The following is an 18,394-nucleotide window of genomic DNA, read 5'->3' as shown; positions in this document are numbered from 1 at the left end:
CATTATTATTATTATTATTAGATACACTTTCTAAACAGTATCATATGGCGAAGTTTAATTTGTAACAGTGAAAGTAAATAATTGATGAACTTTCTGAGTTGAATTTTAAAATCATGAATATATAGTTTGAGACATGTCAAGAAAACCTTACTTGTGACATTGTTATTTCAGAAGACTTTGGTAATTGAATGATGATGAATTAGACCATTATTTAGTAAATATAAGGGTGTTAATATGTAAAAGCAATCATTTTGGTTTTTTTGGTGATGATTAGTGTTATGTGAAAACTGGGGCATTTAATTACAGAAAATGTAACGTGCGTAACATCAGTATACTGTTCAGAGGAAATCTTTCTACTGTGAACGGTCACAAAATAAACAAAAGTACAATATAACAAAACTAACAATCATAATGGCAATACATAGGTCAAAGATAGATTAATTAGTAATTCTGTTGTCTTCCATCAAGTTATGGAATAATCTTGATTCAGCATTGGCAACTGTAATCTGACCTTCGTATCATTGGAATGAAAATTCATTGAAATAACTTTTGCAACTGTGTTGTAACCGGTTTACATAGGCACATCATCAAGTTGCTGAAATGATCAAACATGATCAGAATCAGAACAACAATCTCTAGGAGGGGCTAATCATGTAGAACATTAAATATCAATGTATGATTTGCACCAGATGAAAACAATGAAACAATGCACATTCGAAGAGCCCAAGTTGATGTATTGGTAAAGTTCAGATTTGTCCACGAGAACAAAAACAATCTGAGCTAGAAGATTTTCTTTTTATCTACAAAGATATCTTACAGTTCAGTGGAGCAAAGACTGTCCTCATAAAAGCCGTCACCCAGAACTACATAGGAATACATAGAAGAATCTGAAACAACTGCAAACAAACAGGAAAGATGAAGTGGTGCTCAGTAGCCAGGGTGAGCTGGGTTTTGCACATGGCCAACAGGGATCTTCATGTCGGTGTGGTGGCCGTAATCGGTGTGGTGGTTATGAGCATGGCCAGCCATTCCGATTCCAGCTCCGGTTCCAGCTCCAGTTCCGTGGTTGTGGCCAGCCCTTCCGAATCCCAAATGGAGAGAGAGCAGGTACAACAGCTCGAACAAAGCCAAGATGATGATAAAGGCCTCCACAACTTTCTGCGACATTCGAAAGTAGTTGCATAAAGAGGTGAGCCATGTTACTGTAAATGCTATTATTCAAAAAACATGCAAGTATATATTCTAGATAATGACAGTTTTGAAGGTAGTTAATTGCTCTTACCAGTCTGTTGGGACGGTTGCCACCAGTATGAATCTGCTTGCATGCTAATCTGCAACCATCAAACATGCAAATGATGAATGGACCATAACGACCTGATAGAAGCCGAATTCTACGTAGTTTAGTTCAAACGAGAAACTGAGATGAAAACTGGTACTGTCTAGTATTTAGCTGAGCAGCGCCCAACTCTGCACAAAAAACAAAAAACAAAGATAAAAGAAAAAAAAAAAAAAAAAAAAAAAAAAAATTGTGGAAATGTACCCCATTGCGAGCAAAACTAGGAGCCATGCGATCAACGAGGTAGCAGCAGCTGCGGCCAAAGATTCACTCCTGAACAGACGCATGTGGTGGATTCCAGCCAAGCATGATGCGAGTCCCACCATGCAGGCAATCAGTGTAACCGGCAAGAAAAAGCCCTGTGTCACATTGTTGCCTGCAAGGAAATTGCAACGCCGTCAGTCAGTCAGTCAGTTCGACTGTCTTTCCACTCCGTCCAGCATCCTCTACCTCACGCTTAACAACACTCCTCATTGACACCCATGAATCGGTCAAGTGGTTCAGTGAGCATACCTACAGCGCCTTCACCTTGGCCAATCCCTGCATCAAAGTTCCTGTTCAACGCCCATCCTGCTAAGCAGGCCGCGATCAGGTACAGGCAGAAGTTAATGACCAGCAGAGGCGTTGCCAACCCCCTTCCCAAACCAGCGCTCGGCATCTTTGCGAAAACCTAGAGTCAACAGTCGAACTCCTTGAAGAAGCTGGTGGGCCGAACCTCAACAAGTTCGCTATGGAATATACAAATCCGAATTAGAACACTGATGTCTGTCATGATCGTTCTGAGAGTTATAAACCATGGTAGACCTCGAACCAGCCAAACCTGGAGTCTCCGAGGTCATCGGTTTCTCTGCCACCTCCATGGCTTGCAGCTGTCGCACAAAAACGTGCCGAAGGCAGTTTTGGACACGTTAGCACCGAGGACTTAATATGATGCTCGCGATCGATTGGCTTCGTCGCCTCTTACTATTAATAGCCATCAAGGTTTCACTCGTGCTTCACAAAGTTCCAGGTTTCTGATGGTTTTTGGTAGGTCTTTGACAGATGGCCTGCTTGAAGGACATGGTGGGAATGATCACTGGCGCTACTGGTGTGGGATCACCCAACACTTTGAAAAGGTCTCCACATCATCCGCGCGTTTCATGCCTAGTTTCAGAACTTCCAATTCACATTGCATACTGCACTAGTTTTACCTCACAACTTACTGGAAAGTGTTCCTTATTTACTACGGAAGACGAAGGAGATCATAACCTTTGGATTGTGAGCCCCTTGTAGTGTTGGTTGCTGCAAATGTGTGGCTTGGTTCTGCAAAACTCACTCAACTGTGAATTGTTTTGTTGCAGGTTGTCAGCCTACCGATTGTGATCCAAAACAGCCGAATCCTTTAGTGTTCAAGCGTGCAGTAGAGGTGAAACAGTTTTAATACCTGTTATATGGACATATTGTTTTGGTGACTGATGTGTTTTTGTAATTGTGCAAGCTCTATATAACGTTGTTTTTTACCTTGTTATGACCTAATAAAATATTAAAAACGACCATTTTTGTTATTATTAAAAATAACTAATATTTTTAAAAATTAGGATTTATTTATCATTCATGACTTTAATTGTAAAATCTATAAATTCTTAGATTTTATAACTTAGATTTTATAGCTTTTATAACTTAGAGATTTTTTTTTAAGATGTTTATTATTTTTTAATGCCTTTTCTTTTAGAACAAATAAAGAAATTTTAAGTTTATTAACAACCAATCAAAAAAATATTGTATTGTTGGAAAATATAAATTTCTATATAGCAAGAATATTAGAAAATCTATAGTAATTTACATGTAATTTACATGTAATTATTAAATCACTAAAATCTTAAAATTTAACTTTAGATTCTAACATAATTTTACAGTTATTCAAAGATTTAGCCATACTATTTGTAACTTCTTGCAGTATGTGTTCTTTACTTTTATTTTTGTTTTATTAACTCCTCCTAAATCTTTAAAACTCTCTTAAAATATTCATTTTGAATTCTATTTCTAATTTCAGCAATTAATGCTCAATCTCCCGGAATTCTTGCCTTCTATTTAATTCACTACTATCTAACCTTTTTTTTTTTTTTTTTTTTTTTTGGAACTCTTTCTTGGTTTCATAAAATTGATTTCTGTTAAAATCGTTTCCACTTCTAATCCTTATATTATGTAATATAATATATGTACTTAGAATGTTTGGTAATGTTTTCAAATGTATATCTATCTATTTTAAAATGATTGTCTATTTACCTATCAAAATTCCAAAATAATCTTTTTATATACAAACAAGTAAACGATTGAATGAAATTATAATTTGCTTTGTATACTAGTAATTCTTCACTTGATTCTATAAATAGAGTGATTCTTTAAATAGATTGTATATCCATGATCTCACCAAATACACCACATATTTAATTAATGTGATTGATTAAAAAAAATCTTCTACACAAGTTCTTTTCAATTATCTTTTTTGAAACAATGTCTAATTATAAAAACTACTTGCCTATACAAATTTAGAATTACTAAAAAGCTCAATTTACATCTACAATGCCTTGTAACAAAGTTAAATAAAATGATTTCTGATTATAATAACTTTCACCACAAAATAATAAAGCAAATATGGGAATATGTGAATTATCTATACTTTGTCTAATATAAGGTTTGTGGTGGAAAGCTTCAAAATCTCTTTCTAAAACTTTTAATTTTATTTTATTAGGAAATTGAAAAAAAATTAAAATTTTAATTATATAATTTTGTAAAATTTTCTAAAAATTTCTAATCTTATAATTTTGACAATCTCAAAACAACTTCTTATATTGTGCAATCTATCTTAGGTTACAAGTCAAAATAATAATATTAGTACTTGTGTTTTAACAAAAATGCTTAATTAAAATAATATATTTTTTCTATCTTTTTTTTCAAAACAAATACCTAATTAATAACAAAAAAAATTAAAAGTGAATTGTAAAATCAAATTTCTATTTATAAACATCTTATTTTTTTAATACAATCCTAATTAAAATAGATCTACAAAACCTTAAATTCTTTCATGCCATAATTATTTATATCTAAATCATGAAGACCATTATTAATAAATACTATAATTGACCAGACTTTCCAAACCATCAATTCTTGTATATTGATAATATGTTGCATTGTTATATGCAAGCATTAATATATAACCATGATAAAGAAAATTTTGTTTCTTCTCTTTAATGGTACTGGAGTTTCTCAAAATAAAATAAAATCATAAAATATAGATTTTATATATATATATATATATATATACATATATATACATATAATTTTTAATCTTAATTTTTCGGTTAAATAGAAAAAATTACTTATAATTTTTACATGTATTTTTAATATAATAATAGTAGTAAATTTTTTACCTTTTAAAAGCTTATATCTTATGCTATTAAAATCTTAAAGTACATAAAATGCAAATTTTGATAAAAAAAAATTATAAATAAGTAATTTGATATTTATTAAAATTCTTTCTACTTGAAATAATAATTTTAATTAATATACTTGAATTAATTGTAATTTGAATGAAATTATTTGGTTTAGTACTTCATCTTTTATTGATTAAATCATTAAATTTTATAATTATAACATAATAAAATGATGTAAATTTCTCAAAATTATTAATTTTATTTCTATATTATGTGTGATAAGATTTCTATGTACTTGATATATGCATATACTTATAAAAGATTATTAGCATATTATATTTTATGTATTGAGTTTAAATTGAATGCTTTAATAATCAAATTAAAAATAAATTATTTAATTATTTAATTACAAGTGTTTTATAAATTATATATTTATATTTAAATATATGATTATTTTACCAAACTATCTTTGCCTACAATCAAAAAAGATTTAAGTATTTTTTTGACAAATCTTATTTCTTTAATTTTTTTTTTTATAAAAGATAAATTTTAAAGATTTTATATTTATATACTATATTTATATATAGATATTATATTTATTTTTATTATATATTTCATCTAAATTTAATTCTTATTTTATTTTAAAAAGATATTATTCAAATACTTTTTAAAATAATAATGCAAGCAAGTTGGCATATCAATTTATTTTTATTATTTTTAATTCTTCTATTTATTTCTTGTACTCTTATATTCTTGTCTTGCTTTTCATCTTCTTGTCTTGCTTTTCATCTTCTTGTCTTTGTTGATAAAAATTACACATCTAACTCAAATTTAATAATATTTATTTTCTTATAACTATTAAAACCTACCACCTATATTGTTAATTTTAATCTTTTTGCAACCTTTTTCTTTTGATGGTTTTATTTTAATATTTATTTATTTATTTATATTTTCATTTCTATTTTATTTTAGTATTTATATATTATAAAAGAATCTTACACTAAGTAGCAAATGTTACATTGCAAAAGATGTTTTTAGTTTTATATACATTTGTTTTTGATTTTAAAATTTAAAATTTCTATTTTTACTTTTGAATCTAGAATTAATTTTTTAGTTACTATTTAAAATTTTCGTGCTTTGATAATAAGATTTTTTTGTTCTAAGACTCACTTACATTACCTTTAGAATATAAAAGACCTACATTTAATTTGAATTGCAATCATTTAAGACAAGGCAATTAAAATCCACAATATTAATTTTCATCAAACCAAGATCTATGGTTGAAGTAAGCTACTAAATCGCTACCTTATAAAGAAGAAAAAATCAAGTACCTTCTTTTTTCATTTGATTACTACTTATAGAATTTCATATTTATACAAGTTCTTTAATAATAGGCAAAATATTTCTTTACAATCTAAAAGATGTTTTAAACAAATATTAAATTAAAAAAATTATTAAGAATAATTTAGATTCTCCTTTATTTATTTTTCAATTACTTCAAGCCAAAGAGGAAAAAAAAAAAAAAAAAAAAAAAAAAAAGAAGAAGAAAGAGATTGTGACATTAAAAAATCTACCTGTACAACTAACAAAGATATTTATATCTTAAGAAAAGATCTCTTGCTAATTATATTTAATAATCTAGAAAGATATTTAAATCCAACCATATTAGGCCTCTCTTTCATATGGAAATGCAAGGTCATTGCCTCACAAGGATCACAAATACATTAGCACAAATCCTTAGCTTAGTTAAGAATTGTAAATAAATTGAAGTTCAATCTAAATAATTTCACTTAGGATGAATTTTTCACTTTAGAACAATATAATGCAAAAAATAGTAGAAGTATTTTACAAAATTGTATTCCTCCAACCTCTATGTAAATCATAAAATGGCTCAAGGTGTTACTAACAAACTTTTAATTTAACTAAATGTACCTTTGAAATAAATTCAAAAATTAACCTGCCTTCATTCTATCAATATAACACAAAAGAATTACAATGAATGCTTGGAAGTAAAAAGTAAATAAAACAATAAATGACTTATGCCTCTCTTGTTCTCCTCCTATCTTTGAATTAGTCTAATTGAGGGTGTAGGATTGCCTAAATCATTTGAGAATAGTTTACAATTATCTTAAATTATTTAAGCACACAATACTTAAGTCACAGACCGCCTCAAAGTCAATTCTAATGTCATATCAAAATTATTTGGAATTATTCTCAATAACCTTGAAGACACAAGGATCTTGTGGTCTTAAATAGTTTAAACTTGTTGTCAGATATTACATGAAAACATAAAAATGTTCTAATATTCAAACAAGAACCATGGCCAAAAAATAAACCAATAATAAACTATCCAATACCACAATATGAATATTGATTTAATCAGCAAATAAAATGAATTAAAATAACAAACATAAAGCAGATTTCAACTCTGTTACAACAGTGGTAACTTCAAGTACCTAGAACCATATAGTCGGGAATGATATAACGAAGACAATGAGGTGCACAAGGAAGCGAGGCTTGGGAGAAGATGAGGGGCGCTGGACGGTAATAGGTCCACGTTGCCCGTCCGCTGGTCGTCCATCGTGGCAAGCCCGCGGGGGCTCGCCGAGACCCGAGGACACCCACGGCCCGTGGACGTGTCTAGGATTTTGATGAGCTTAGTGGCGAGAGGCCCCCGTTCCGCCAGGCGACAGATGAGACCTTAACTTGCGGTTTGGAATATGATCTGACAGGAATTCTCGAAGAAGTTAGACGATGGCTATGGTGACACTCACCGGATTATCACCATTGCAAGCTTCATTCAAACTGCCTCCTTCTCTGGTTTTCGCTACTCGCATTCCCAACCCCTTTGCGCGAGTGTCTATGCGTGCCCAGACGAGGAACGACGTGAAATCACCGCGTGTGCACACGGCGAGCGGAGACGAGGTAGTTCTGGAGAGTGAGGAGCAGAGGTTGAAGCTGGATGCCGATGCTAGGAACACCATGGCTGCAGTATCTGAACTGGAGCTGGGGGAGAGTAGTGAGGGTGAGCACCCTGGTGCTTGGAAGTGGGCTATTAGGAAGCGAGTTTGGGATTTGCTGGAGTCTGAGAATTTAGCCCAGTTGCCTCGCCCCGTGCATCATCGTATTCCTAATTTTATTGGAGCGGGTGCAGCTGCTGCGAAGGTGAGAAGAATTCGTGACTGCAGTTGTCAATTTTCGGGTGAATTTGGCAGTTATAGTCGTTCTTTCATGAAGCTTTGACCTAAATTATCTGGTGATGGTTGTTTATTGTTATGTGTCCTCATTTTAGTCAACAATCTTCATATAATTCTGCATAGGATGTAGCTCGATATATGCTTCTCACTTTCTCTCTAAGCTTGTGGAGTTTTTGGTGCTGAATCGAGCAGCTCGCCAGCCTTCCTGCATTTCAAACCGCTCAGTGTGTGAAGGTGAACCCGGACACACCTCAGAAGCAAGTTCGCCTCCTCACTCTTAATAGTATGTCTCTACAATACGTCACTGCTGTCAAAATCCTGCAATATTACAATGATGTTCACAATCAATCTGAGATTGTAGTTTTTATTTTTTTTAGCATTAAATGCATATTTATGAGGAAATCAACTTCACCTTATTTTATGTTACTCGCAGTCTGTTCATAGGTTTGTTTATTTAGCAGCTGTGGATCAAGCATATATTTATGAACGCTGAATACAATATCAGATGGTTCATGTTGAGCAGCTAACAAGTTGCTGATGACGCCACAACCCCGACTTCGGACCGGATTCTTTTCTATCCTACAAGCGTCGACTATTCCATACATACCTGACGCGTGTACAAGCGCGGGCGTTGTCAAGTTTGGGAAGCCTGTACGCCTCGACGACAAGTTGAAAGTAGACCTAATTGTTATTGGCTCTGTTGCTGTGGATCCTTCGACAGGTGCACGACTAGGGAAAGGAGAGGTAATTGCATAACATGTGATTCCGAGCTGATTTATTCGTATAGTGATCTCATCGACGTTCTACTTTTCATTTTGCGCAGTTCCTTGTAATTAGTTTCGGTCAAGAACGTTATCCATGTAATCAACTCATTAAAGAGTAATGGGCATTTATGCAGGGGTTCGCGGAGCTAGAGTATGGAATATTGCGATGGATGGGTGCTATCGATGATTCAACTTTGGTAGTGACTACAGGTACCGTCGCGCATCAGTATCATTCTAGTGCTACGTCTGGTTCCTTTGTAGATTTGACAGCGCTGGAAAGCTTAGTAGAGCTCTGATGCACAGTACTCAAAGGTCAATATGTTTGCGCTACCTTTGCCTGTATGTGAATGTTAGCATGCATCGATTGACGCAGTGCACGACCGACAACTTGTGGACGACATTCCTGTGGAGAAACTCCTGGTTCATGACGTTCCAGTTGATATTATTTGCACACCAACAAAAATCATTCATACAAATACCAGGATTCCCAAACCTCAAGGCAAGATCTCACTTCCAGTTTGATCATCTCCACGTCGAGTAATTTGTAAGTGTTCATTAGATCACGTGCTAATTGTCAGCAATCAGTGTCATTTCTCAGTTTTTTGGCCATTCTGTTTTAATCTCAGGCATTTACTGGGAGAAGCTATCTCGGCAAAAGCTTGAACAAATCCGAATTTTACGAGACTTGAAAAAGAGAATAGAGAAGGAGACGGGCGAAGCTCTTCCATGTGGTCCCGACGAAAAGCCTCCCCCATTAGCCGTCCGAGGCAAGAAGTCTCAACAAGCGAAGGGGAAGTTTCGAAATAGAGCCACACCAGCTTCCAAACAAACCATCTTCGTGTGGAATATTGCCCCCTCAACCACGAAACAGGAGTTGCAAGCCCACGTTGAGCAGTTGGGAGGTGAAGTGCAAACAGTTCGCACGGCATTGAAGCCAGGAAATAACAGGCAGCTAGCATGGATAGTGGTGAAAGACGATGCAAACTTTGAGAAGGTGATTGAAGTCTTGGATCAAAGCTCTCTTGGTGGTATGACTCTGGGCGCAAAAGCTGACGAACCCAGGCCTACCTGAGATACGAGCTTTCTCCGACCCAAGCGCCTTGTAGTGGTGGTGAAGCATGCACGAGGATGTGGAGAGAGTTGAGCATTACATTCTTTGTTTCCAGCCTTAGGTCCTCTCTGTCTCAGACATTCCTTTTTCTCCTCCCTTGAAAATTTCCATCCATAAAGATAAATCGATGTGAAAAAATTTGAATGCGGAAATTGTTGTGGCTCTCTACAAGCAATTCTCACTTGGGTTGCATATTCCAGTTGGGCGTTGTTTATTGGTAACACGGATGCCTTTCTTGATTTGCTCGGTTTTTCTCAGTCTGGAACTAGTCGGGCTCTTCAAGACCGCTCACTGATTGGGTAGGTGTTTATCAGTTGTAGCAGTGTACAGCATGGTTGTTGCAGAGACGTGGTCATGAATCTTTGGACTTGATTTTAGAGCGTGGCAGAACAACAGATGGTTGGGTCACTGGAGGTTGAGGATACTGTACTCTTTTGGAAGATGTTGGTAATTGGTAAATTGATGAAGTCTAGAAATGTGTAAAAATTGTCACTTATTTGAATTCTTATGTGCACAAACATGGAAATTGATGTACATGTGCTTAGGCTTCTGGAGAGGCCAGCAAGGAGCATACAAATTCATAGAAATGAACTTTCCAAGTTAAATTTCAAGGTAGCATTCAAATCATACGGATTTCTTAATTTTTGTTTATTTTTCAAAAGAATATGCATGTGGTACTTAGCATTTTTAACAAACTTATTGAAGAATCAGAAATTGTTTTTTTTGTTCTAAATAGCTAACAGCAATGTTTTTCAAGTTGACTTATGATCTTTAACCACTTATCAGTCAAAGAATATCTATGACTTTGTTGAATAAAGATTTGTTCTGCATATTTCAGAATATTTCAGCAATTGCTTGCAGTTAATGAAAGCCCACAAACATACAGCAAATAGAATTGCAACATTAACTTTCATCTTAATTTATTTTTTTACATCAGAATAGGTCATAACAGCGCAACCAAACACCGAAGCATTCACATTCGAACAAGAGAGGTCGAGTACAAATGCCCAACTACCATCGTGGGCAAATTATATGCTTGAATACAGGTGATACAACTCATAAAATAGCAAAACCCGGTGCGTCATTGTAAACAGCAGGGCTGAGCTCCCGCTCGATTTCCTCTAGTGACCGACCTTTCGTCTCTACCAGGTTCTTGGAAACATAGAAGGTGCCACAAAAGCAGACTGCCCCAAAGGCGAGATATACCACGCTCACTCCAACTTTCTCAACTACACTCAGAAACAGCAACCCTACCACGAAGTTGCAGACCTGCAAACACATGGGTTTCGAGAATGAATACGCTGTCATGTGTAAACAAAACAAAGCTTTTGGTTCTAGTCAAGCCTGGCGTTTTCGAAGAAATTCAAACAGAGGATTAGAGGATAATCGATTTATTTTTAAAAATAGCATACCCAATGTACTCCTAATGAGAAAGCCATAGCCTTCGCACGAATTCGTGACGCGAACATTTCAGCAAGCAGCAAGGCTGGGACTGGTCCGGCACCGTACGAGAAGGCCAGCATGTACCTGCACAAGTAAAAAGGTCCCACGTTCCTACCTCTATTTTCAGCTCCAAAGTCTCCTCATCTGAAGTAAAGTAAACACATGAAAATTGTAGACAGCCAAATGAAACCTGAGAGGAAGATCGACTTACGCGACAGTCGCAAGGACTGCCAGAATGGCTGAAAAGGTTTGTAGCGAACGCCATGCTAGACTTAACGCCAGTAGCACCATTGAAGCACCCTGGGAAACCAAGGACCTCCATCATAAAACGACTTTTTGAAGTTTGAAATTCGTTTACCTATGCATCCTCACTACTGGACATGAAATTTGTTCCAATATTCTATCTTTAAATAGCAGATTGTTTGGAATTCATTTGGCTTGTGAAGCAGAGACATTCATGCTAAGAGGACGTTATCTTCTAATACATACCATGCCTGTGAAGCTAGACATGAGCAAGTACTTGCGTCCTTGCTTGTCCATTTGAGATGATGCTACCATTGAACCTGCACAGGAATTTAAACGAAATGGAATCAACCACGGTGTTACTTTTGTAAAATGGGGTCAACTTATTTCGACATGTTCCTGGAGTAACTACACGTTTTGAGGAGGATTTTCTGCAAAAAATTTAAGCACAGAGGTTCGACAAACACCCATGACATTAGCCAACCCCACAAGGGCACTGGCTGCGACGTCGGATTTGATGCCTGCTCCGCGAAAGACAGCTGTTGAGAAGAAGACAACCGTATTGATACCAGAAAGTTGTTGAATTAAGAATAAGCTTGCTCCTGTACTTACAACTGCAATAGGATACAGCACACAGTTAAGAACAGACAGCTCGTTGCTTTCATATCACAATCTTGCCACTTGAGAAGGCACAATAGAATCAATAAATAAGCGTGCCAACTTGCACAGTTGTTTCCAAGTACGGCAAGGTAATCAAATCCAGATCATGGTAAATTACTGATCAAAACAAAGGATCAAACAATACCCTTCCAATAACGCTTGCTTAGAAGCTCCCCCCAGATGGCATCTTCATCGAAAGTTTCAGAACCGTCAGTCTTGAGATTCCCTATTTCCTCCTCAAACTTATTTGTTTTCCCCCACAATAGCCTTGATACAGCTTCTGCTTCAGCATACCTCCCTTGCTGAATAACATTCAAAGGCTAGAAGTTTAGAAAATGATCAACATGAAGCCTAAGAACCCCATATGTCTTCCTCAAGTCCTTTGCTAAACTTTCTATAAATAATAGATACCAGCCAATTTGCAATACGAGGCAGGTGAACAGCTGGACCAGATCAATGATTCATAAAACTGGAGTAAGATTGCGGGTACAGCAGTGACCTTGACAAGCCAACGTGGACTTTCGGGGCACTTAAACATGCCCAATAAGAGGAGGATCGCAGGTAACGTGGAGAGTAAAAACATGGCCCGCCACCTGATAAAATCGAACACAGAAATATGAAAAGGATCCACTTCAGAATTACTCAGGCAACTTGCCGTGCCTGCGGCTACGATCCACGGTTACAGCGTTAGAAACAATTTGAACTAAGAAATAACCTCTACAGCCAATAAGATCTTATCTCAACACTGGATATGTGGCAGTCAGACTGAATGAAGTTGAAGTTCATAAAATTGCATCAGGTTCGTCGAGACATTAGATATTACCAATTTGGAGAGTGCGCAAGTGGAAGCCCTGCTACGAGAGCAAGCAGGATGCCAATATTGATGCCGATCTGGTTCAATGATCCTAGAGAACCGCGGTCTTCAGTAGGTGCAATCTGGTAAGGGCATCCAAAACATTACTAAATACCTCTTCATATTCAGATTTCGAATCCGGAAATGCAGGTGAGGAGAATGGCGATAAAGAACTGAGAAAATGATTACCTCAGATATATAGAGCGGAACAACAGAGGAAGCAATGCCAATTCCAATCCCTGCCAAGATCCGCCCAAGAACCATGCTTTCAAAGCCGCCTGAATTAGAACTGCTCCCAACAAAATAGTCATTCCCTTGTAAGTAAAATAAAAATTCTCCTTGAGAGCCCTTCAACATAGAAACAAATTGGGATTATACCATCTGTCCCATTGAGTATAACAGTACGATCTCAAGCCTAACAATCAGCTTGTGAGGTATATAAACCAGGAAAAGGCTTACCTCAAGAGAGGACCTAGAAAGAGAGGCAATGCATTGAGCTGGAAGGTCCGGCGACGGCCTATTCTGTCAGCCAGGGCACCGCCTGTCAACGACCCTGCTGCAGCTCCAGCTAACGTAGAACTAACCACCCATCCTGCCACATTACAAAATCCACACAAAGTACAAAGATTACGGGGGAAAAAGTTTTAAAAAGTATAAGTACTTCGTTCTTCCACGAGCCATTCCCTGAATGTTCACTCAAGAATCCAGGTAATGAACTCTACCGCAGCAATGGAAATTTCACATTCTCTACAATGCAGTGCAGCTGTAATTGTAAAGAAGGCCCACAGCTCTAATTCAAACCTTGAAGAATAGCATCATCGGCAAAGCCGAGCCCAGCAGCAATGTGATCCAAGGCGCCATTGATCACCCTGCACCTCTCCGTTCATTGCGTTAACCAAAAATTCAAGATGTCATCCAAAATCCATACAAACAAGGGCTTGAGGTGCACAAGCGGTAGTAAGCTTACCCAAGGTGATAACCAAATAGAAGAGACGCCAGGCACGCCGTGCAGACGAACGGCAGCACAGCATCTCCCGAATGTGACCAAAGCTTCCCCATCCTCCTAACACGAAATCACGTCCTCAAATCAGCGAAAAAAAATTCCCACCACTCCTGCCCCAAAACCATCACTCGTAATCAATTCCTTTCAACTGAAGGATTTGTGCTGAACACATGATCGACCTCTCGAAACGCACTCTCCCAATTCCTAGATGGCTACAACCAGCCTTCCGCAGCTACAAAACCTTCGAAAATCTCATGTAATTCTCTAGTCTCCAATCCCAAAGAAACTCCAAAAACCAAAGCCGCGCCACTGAGCCCCACAACACAAACACCCCAACCACCAAGACTACTCAAAAGAACTGAACGCTAGTGCAATTTTCAGGACCGATCACACGCCACAAGCTATATTCAGTACCAAACCTCTCTCTGTCTCTCTTTCACTCCCCTATCTGCTCTGTGGCAATTCCACCTATGCTCCCGGAATCGTCACCGTCCGCCAACATGGACCCAGACAGAATGCAAAATCGGCATCCGCGAGCACCGGCAAAACTGGAACATAATGCGCAACGAGGACCAGAGCAAAGGAGGGATGGAGGGGCAGGCGAAGCGGAGGATTGACCGTTACAAACTCTCAGAGTAGCGATGATTGAGTGCGTAAAATGTAACGCAACAAGGCTGTGGAGAGAAGGGTTCTACTTGGGAGGTCTCAAAACGTCACGTACGTCCGATCGGAGCCTGGTGGCGCCATCATAGCTTCGCAAAAGCACACCTTGGTTGGCATTTCGTGAAGCCCCTGAGTCCATGCGCATTACCCAGCATCCACACTGTGATCTTGGAACGAGGCGAGCACGGCAGGGCGGGTGAATGATGAGGCGGGGGTGTGTTGGGTCACGACGTCGCAAGCATCATGGCGTCTTATGGTGTATTCTACGCTTATCTTGTGATATGGGCAGAGCAGCATTTACTTCAACTCCACGAGGAGCTGAACTTGCAACTAAGAAACGCACACTCCTGAATGAGCTACATTTCCATTCTTGATGCTCATTTCATTCATCGATTTTGATGATGTTTAGTTTCTTAAGAAAGATTCTTCCGTGCTTAATAACATCTGAAAACATGGGATGTAATTTTTTGTTTGTTGTTGGAAGAAATTAGAGCAAGTCATATAGATTTTAGATGTGAATTGTCACGAGAATCATGTGGTTTTTGAGGGGAGGAGCACTGAGAAAGACTGAAGCTCATCTGTTTGAACTTGTGGAATCATTTTATTTTCTCCATTTTGTTTTTTTTGTTTTTTGTGTTGTGGTCAGTTTGCCATGAACCATTTCAAAGAGGATAGTATAAAATCCTCAACTAAGGATTGTAGTTACTCGAATATCTACGACGTGCTTCCACTGAAAGAATTATATTTTTTAAAATTTCTCCCTCTATTTATAATTAACTGTATATAGCAAGTAAGTATGACTTGTACAATTATGTTTGAATTTTCGGTACAGCTTTCATTTACATATTATTATTTGGATTGATAAACGAATATTAATTCCTGTGTTAGATTTTTAATTTTTGACAAACGAATCACGTGGATAATTACTGTGCATTTTGAATGGTTTACAAAATCTTCTGTACATGTGTACATGGGAATAGTAAAGTATAAAACAAGGTAAAATAAGGTAAAAGACATAATAAATAGATAAAACATCATGCATTGTAACAAGTATTAAACACAACTATTTATTACCAGTATTTTTAATGACATAGTTATGAAATTTAGAAATTTATTTTAATGTTTTTTAATTAATAATACAAATTTTATAAAACTCATTTTGTTTGATTTTTATTTGTTACTTCACCACACTCAACATCCAGTATATTCTTTATTGTTTATCATCAAAGTATAATACAAACATGTAATTTGATTTAATATCAAACATATGATAGATTCAAAAAATAAGCAACATGCAAATAAATACAATATTTTTATGCAAAAGAAACATACTTGAAATTTGAAACAACAATGCCTGAATCAAGTCAAGCAGAGCTTGATATTGTCCTCATATAATTAAATTTGTGTTTGAGTTTTAGGAAAAAATCAGCTTTAATAATGCCACTCATTAATTTATAAGTATTTATAAACTAAGACAGAAATAATTGAAATATGCTTTAAAACACTTATCATGTTTACTTACAAAAATAATACATGGATCCAAATAACTTTTAAAAATTAATGCTTTAAATGGTTTTATAATCTCAAATATTTTAATTTATTTTATTTTTAATTTATTTAAAAATATGAAATAAAATATTATATATTTATAATGACTAAAAGATTGTTTAGCTATATATATATAACTCCTATTAGATATTGTATATTTGTCTAATATGTGGATAATTGATACCTAATTACCATCAATTAGTAACTTATAATTACCATAAGTTGGTGGTACTACTATATAGTCACAAATGGTCTAACAAAAAAATTATACCTAAGTCAAATGGACCTTAGTGCTAAGCTATTGTTAGTGTATTTGCATTAAAAAGTCATTGTCATTAAATTACAAACTTGTGTTATAAGAGTCTAAAGCCAAGGCTCACTTTATGTGGTTAATTCTCTTAAATCTTCATTGGTTAGGTAGTGAGTTCATTTTGTATTCATATTATTAAGCATTTATTTTAGCAATATACATCGTTGTGAATTCTATTAATTGATCTTAATTAGTAAAATTATTAAAGATGTAATTTTAAGTTATATAAATATATAAATATTAAGATTAAAGAATCTATTTGATTATTTAAATATTTATTGGAATTTAAAAAGATTAGAAGAACCTTATTAAAGAAAATATCACAATAAGTCTTAATAAGTCTTTAAAATAATTATCTTAATTAATTAAATATTTTATTTTTATTATAAAAATTAATGTTTATTTATTGATATCACTATCTAAATCGGTCTTTAAATTATATATATTACTTATTTAGTAGATAAAAAAGCTTAAAAAAGAATTTTATGTTTTTTATTATTTATATAAAAAATTATTTTAAATTAATTATATTATTCTAAAAATAATAAAAATAGGAAAAAATAGCCTTAAATTGAATTAATATTATAAAAATATAATAGATATTTTATTAGTTTATTTTAAAATTATTTAAAATATTTAAAAAAAATTAAAGTATATTCTTAAGATTTTGGTAAAAATGAATTTAGCACCTTAGAAGGCCATTATGAAGAATTCAAATAAGATTTGAAAGCCCTACAAGATTCTAAAGCTAGTTGAATATTTTTTAACACTATTTTAAAATAAAAAAAATAAAAAAAATGATTTTATTAGTGAAACCAATAAGAAGATTATTCAAGTTAAAGATATAAATTATAAAAAACCAAAGAGTTAATAAGCTCTTGTGTTATTATAATAGAATAGATGAAACAATATCAGTTTATCTCAAGTGTCCAAGATCCTTCTAATCTATAGCAACATAAAACTTCATCACAAGGTAGGACAAACTGAACAAGAACAAAACTAAATAGAACTAAATAGAATGAGACACTGAAGACAAATTCAATAAGAACAAAACTAAATAGAACTAAAAAGAACTAAATAGAATGAGACACTGAAGACAAATTGAACAAGAACAAAATTAAATAGAACTAAATAGAATGAGACACTGAAGATAAATTGACCAACTGGAATTAAGACAAAATAGAACAAAATAGGAAGATACAAAATCCAATTGTATTAAAAAAAAGGATCTAAAACCATACCTGACTAGATGCCTCAAAAGGCCTTAGTCAATCCTATTTATACTTTGTTCTACCACCTTGGACTTTCTAGAATAATCCTAAGTAATGGACCCCACTTTAATAACTGCCTTAAACTTCTTCTAGAAGATTCTATGATAGATCCTATCTAGATAACTGCTTTAAGCCTTTTTTAGAAGGTTCTATAGTAGATTCTATCTAAATAAATATCCTAAATTCTTTCTTGAATGTTCTACAATAGGTCTTACTTGGTCCACTAATCTAACTCCAATTCTAGAAACTTCTATGGTTCTAGCTATCTATTCCTATACAAATATCTTATCTATACTCTGTTACATTTAATCTCCCTCTACTAATGCTGAACATTGTTATATGGTGTGATTTGCTATCTGGGAATATACTAAGTATCTAGCTATAGAGAGTTTAGCTTAAAATTTTATATGAATCTTGTCTTAGCTTCCAAACCTCCTTTGATTTTCATAAAACTCAAAATATAACAAAATCCCTTGAAAACATATTTTTTCCATGAAGGATTTTCTTGTTTTGAACTTTAGAAATTCATAACTCTTGATCTAGCAGTTTAGTTTATTTCAAATTTATAAGATAGGTAGA

At 34.7% G+C, this 18,394-nt stretch overlaps 3 protein-coding genes and 1 long non-coding RNA gene across 11 annotated transcripts; 2 read left to right on the top strand and 2 right to left on the bottom strand.

Annotated features, from left to right (window-relative positions):
• Positions 1–692: 692 nt before the first annotated feature.
• On the bottom strand, positions 693–2,128 carry LOC112295112 (membrane protein PM19L). Its single transcript, XM_024546296.3, has 4 exons — positions 1,850–2,128; positions 1,541–1,712; positions 1,283–1,331; positions 693–1,158 (listed from the first exon to the last, which is right to left on the bottom strand). Exons 1-4 carry the CDS (start codon positions 1,992–1,994, stop codon positions 928–930), a joined length of 597 nt encoding a protein of 198 aa, XP_024402064.1. The 5' UTR covers positions 1,995–2,128; the 3' UTR covers positions 693–927.
• A 5,261-nt stretch (positions 2,129–7,389) lies between these two features.
• Positions 7,390–9,973, top strand: LOC112295366 (5-formyltetrahydrofolate cyclo-ligase-like protein COG0212). Its single transcript, XM_024546864.3, has 6 exons — positions 7,390–7,914; positions 8,139–8,229; positions 8,470–8,690; positions 8,845–8,920; positions 9,084–9,209; positions 9,337–9,973. The coding sequence occupies exons 1-6, from the start codon at positions 7,504–7,506 to the stop codon at positions 9,780–9,782; spliced, it is 1,371 nt and encodes a 456-aa protein (XP_024402632.1). The 5' UTR covers positions 7,390–7,503; the 3' UTR covers positions 9,783–9,973.
• Positions 9,974–10,301: 328 nt separating this feature from the next.
• Positions 10,302–10,962, top strand: LOC149987481 (uncharacterized). The gene is made up of 2 exons (XR_016498270.1): positions 10,302–10,433; positions 10,759–10,962. It is a non-coding gene; the product is annotated as an uncharacterized LOC149987481 (long non-coding RNA).
• Positions 10,815–14,965, bottom strand: LOC112295364 (plastidic glucose transporter 4). 8 transcript variants are annotated; one of them, XM_024546856.3, is made up of 13 exons: positions 14,745–14,965; positions 13,988–14,083; positions 13,822–13,889; positions 13,480–13,612; positions 13,210–13,309; positions 12,991–13,103; positions 12,667–12,760; positions 12,313–12,469; positions 11,975–12,121; positions 11,754–11,827; positions 11,476–11,564; positions 11,234–11,348; positions 10,815–11,090 (listed from the first exon to the last, which is right to left on the bottom strand). In XM_024546856.3, exons 1-13 carry the CDS (start codon positions 14,801–14,803, stop codon positions 10,878–10,880), a joined length of 1,458 nt encoding a protein of 485 aa, XP_024402624.1. In that variant the 5' UTR covers positions 14,804–14,965; the 3' UTR covers positions 10,815–10,877. The 8 variants fall into 8 exon arrangements, with proteins under 8 accessions (XP_024402624.1, XP_024402622.1, XP_024402626.1 ...); XM_024546854.3 differs by having other exon boundaries at positions 14,719–14,946; XM_024546858.3 differs by having other exon boundaries at positions 13,988–14,133; positions 14,719–14,839.
• Positions 14,966–18,394: the final 3,429 nt, after the last annotated feature.

The sequence above is a fragment of the Physcomitrium patens genome, chromosome 18 (genome assembly GCF_059467195.1).
Source record: "Physcomitrium patens ecotype Gransden chromosome 18, ASM5946719v1, whole genome shotgun sequence".
Taxonomy (NCBI): Eukaryota; Viridiplantae; Streptophyta; class Bryopsida; order Funariales; family Funariaceae; genus Physcomitrium; species Physcomitrium patens.
Note: the sequence above shows the minus strand (reverse complement) of the source record. Positions and strands in the feature narration are given on the sequence as shown.

What these genes read in the sequence shown, in the direction of transcription:
- LOC112295112 (XM_024546296.3), bottom strand. Translation starts at nt 1,994, where the DNA reads ATGCCGAGCGCTGGTTTGGGAAGGGGGTTGGCAACGCCTCTGCTGGTC. An exon ending in CTAGTTTTGCTCGCAATGGG is followed by an intron (nt 1,332 to 1,540) that starts GTACATTTCCAC and finishes TGATGGTTGCAG; the next exon opens with ATTAGCATGCAAGCAGATTC. An exon ending in GCAACCGTCCCAACAGACTG is followed by an intron (nt 1,159 to 1,282) that starts GTAAGAGCAATT and finishes CGAATGTCGCAG; the next exon opens with AAAGTTGTGGAGGCCTTTAT.
- LOC112295366 (XM_024546864.3), top strand. Translation starts at nt 7,504, where the DNA reads ATGGCTATGGTGACACTCACCGGATTATCACCATTGCAAGCTTCATTC. An exon ending in CACGACTAGGGAAAGGAGAG is followed by an intron (nt 8,691 to 8,844) that starts GTAATTGCATAA and finishes GCATTTATGCAG; the next exon opens with GGGTTCGCGGAGCTAGAGTA. An exon ending in AACTTTGGTAGTGACTACAG is followed by an intron (nt 8,921 to 9,083) that starts GTACCGTCGCGC and finishes CGATTGACGCAG; the next exon opens with TGCACGACCGACAACTTGTG.
- LOC112295364 (XM_024546854.3), bottom strand. Translation starts at nt 14,831, where the DNA reads ATGCGCATGGACTCAGGGGCTTCACGAAATGCCAACCAAGGTGTGCTT. An exon ending in GACGTTTTGAGACCTCCCAA is followed by an intron (nt 14,084 to 14,718) that starts GTAGAACCCTTC and finishes ATTTCGTGTTAG; the next exon opens with GAGGATGGGGAAGCTTTGGT. An exon ending in TGTCTAGCTTCACAGGCATG is followed by an intron (nt 11,565 to 11,753) that starts GTATGTATTAGA and finishes TTGGTTTCCCAG; the next exon opens with GGTGCTTCAATGGTGCTACT.